This window comes from Nestor notabilis, unplaced genomic scaffold, assembly GCF_000696875.1.
Source record: "Nestor notabilis isolate BGI_N333 unplaced genomic scaffold, ASM69687v1 scaffold24604, whole genome shotgun sequence".
In the NCBI taxonomy this organism is placed as follows: Eukaryota; Metazoa; Chordata; class Aves; order Psittaciformes; family Psittacidae; genus Nestor; species Nestor notabilis.
The window spans coordinates 6441-7679 of record NW_009927227.1 but is presented as its reverse complement, the minus strand read 5'-3'; the positions used below and the strand labels follow the sequence as shown (position 1 = coordinate 7679).

The window sequence follows — 1239 nt, the reverse complement described above, 5'->3', positions numbered from 1 at the left end:
CGGGTGCTCGCGCTTCCCTGCCACTTCACCCTGTACCTTGCTCCCTCTTGCATTCCCTGCAGCCATGAAGCAAACAAAAGGTACGTACTGGGGCAGCAGGGCTTCATCCTGCGGAGACACTTCCTCACGCACACGTCTCCAGGGCCTGTTTCCACATGGAGCAAGGCAATGTCAGAGCCCAGGCAGGCCATGGAAAGGAGCACGAGGCATCCAGAAAGTGCAGATGGACATTGTGGGGGTGCTTGGCTGGAATACCCTCTCCCTGGGTTTAGGGATCCTTGTGCTAGAGGAGGTGGGGAGGGGTTCTATGGGGAGATGCACAGGGGGAAGGTCTCTGTCTCCATCTCCTGACTTCAGCCAGTGCTCTGGGGCCCTAGTGACCCTTCTCATCCCTCACTCAAAGTCCCTGTAAGCCCTCAGGACTAACCTCCATCTGCACACCACTGCCTGGTCCTACTTTGCCCCTGGTGCTGGGCACCAAGTGCCCATTGGAGCCAAGCAGCAGATGTCCTACTGCTTTGAAATGCAAGAGGACACTGCTGGCAGAGACAAGGGCCAAGCTATGCCCAGGCACAGGCTGTAGCCAGGAGGAAGAGGGGTTTGGGGGGTTGCATGGCCTCAAAAAACCCACCTCACTCAGTGTGGCATGCTCAGCTTGTGAATGGATGAGCCCAGAGTGCTCAAGAGCATGGGGACGGCTCCCAGCCCGCTGCCTCCTGCACTGACCTCTCTTCTCCCTCTGCAGGGCTCGAGGGTGACAAGAAGTCCATCATGTAAGTGCTGAGCTCCCCCTGGCCATGACCTTCCTGGGGCTCATGGTCCTACACCCAGGCTGTGCTGGGGCACATCCTCAGCTGAGGGTCTTCCCTGAGTTGTTAGCTCAGGAGGGATGTGGAGGACAGTCCAAGAGGGAGATCCCCTCCTGGCTTTTCCCAGGAGGAGGAGCTGTGTCCCCAGCTGGCTCTTTCTGGGAGGAATGGGGCTCTCCACAGCAGGGCTGGAGAGGGAAAGGGGAAGGCCGTGCTGCTGAACTAATGTGGCCTCTCCTGACCTTTATCATTTCAGAAAATTTGAATTTAACCCCAAAGATGGGATAGACAACCCTGCCTTGTCACTGACTGAGGACATGGGTAAATACCGTTATCTCCCCATGGTGTGCCTGTGTCAGCATGGGGTTCTTTACAGCAGCAGGGCATTGCTGGGGTCCTGAGCTCTCACGTGCCAGGGAGATGTGGGGAT

At 57.4% G+C, this 1239-nt stretch overlaps 1 protein-coding gene across 1 annotated transcript in view; it reads left to right on the top strand.

Annotated features, from left to right (window-relative positions):
• The first annotated feature begins 64 nt into the window (after nt 1-64).
• The window catches only part of PDZD3 (PDZ domain containing 3), a 3267-nt gene continuing 2092 nt past the window's right edge, over nt 65-1239 (top strand). Inside the window, exons 1-3 of the mRNA XM_010013975.1 lie at nt 65-80; nt 746-773; nt 1066-1130. Coding sequence (XP_010012277.1) covers nt 65-80; nt 746-773; nt 1066-1130 — 109 coding nt within the window. The remainder of the gene's footprint in view (nt 81-745; nt 774-1065; nt 1131-1239) is intronic.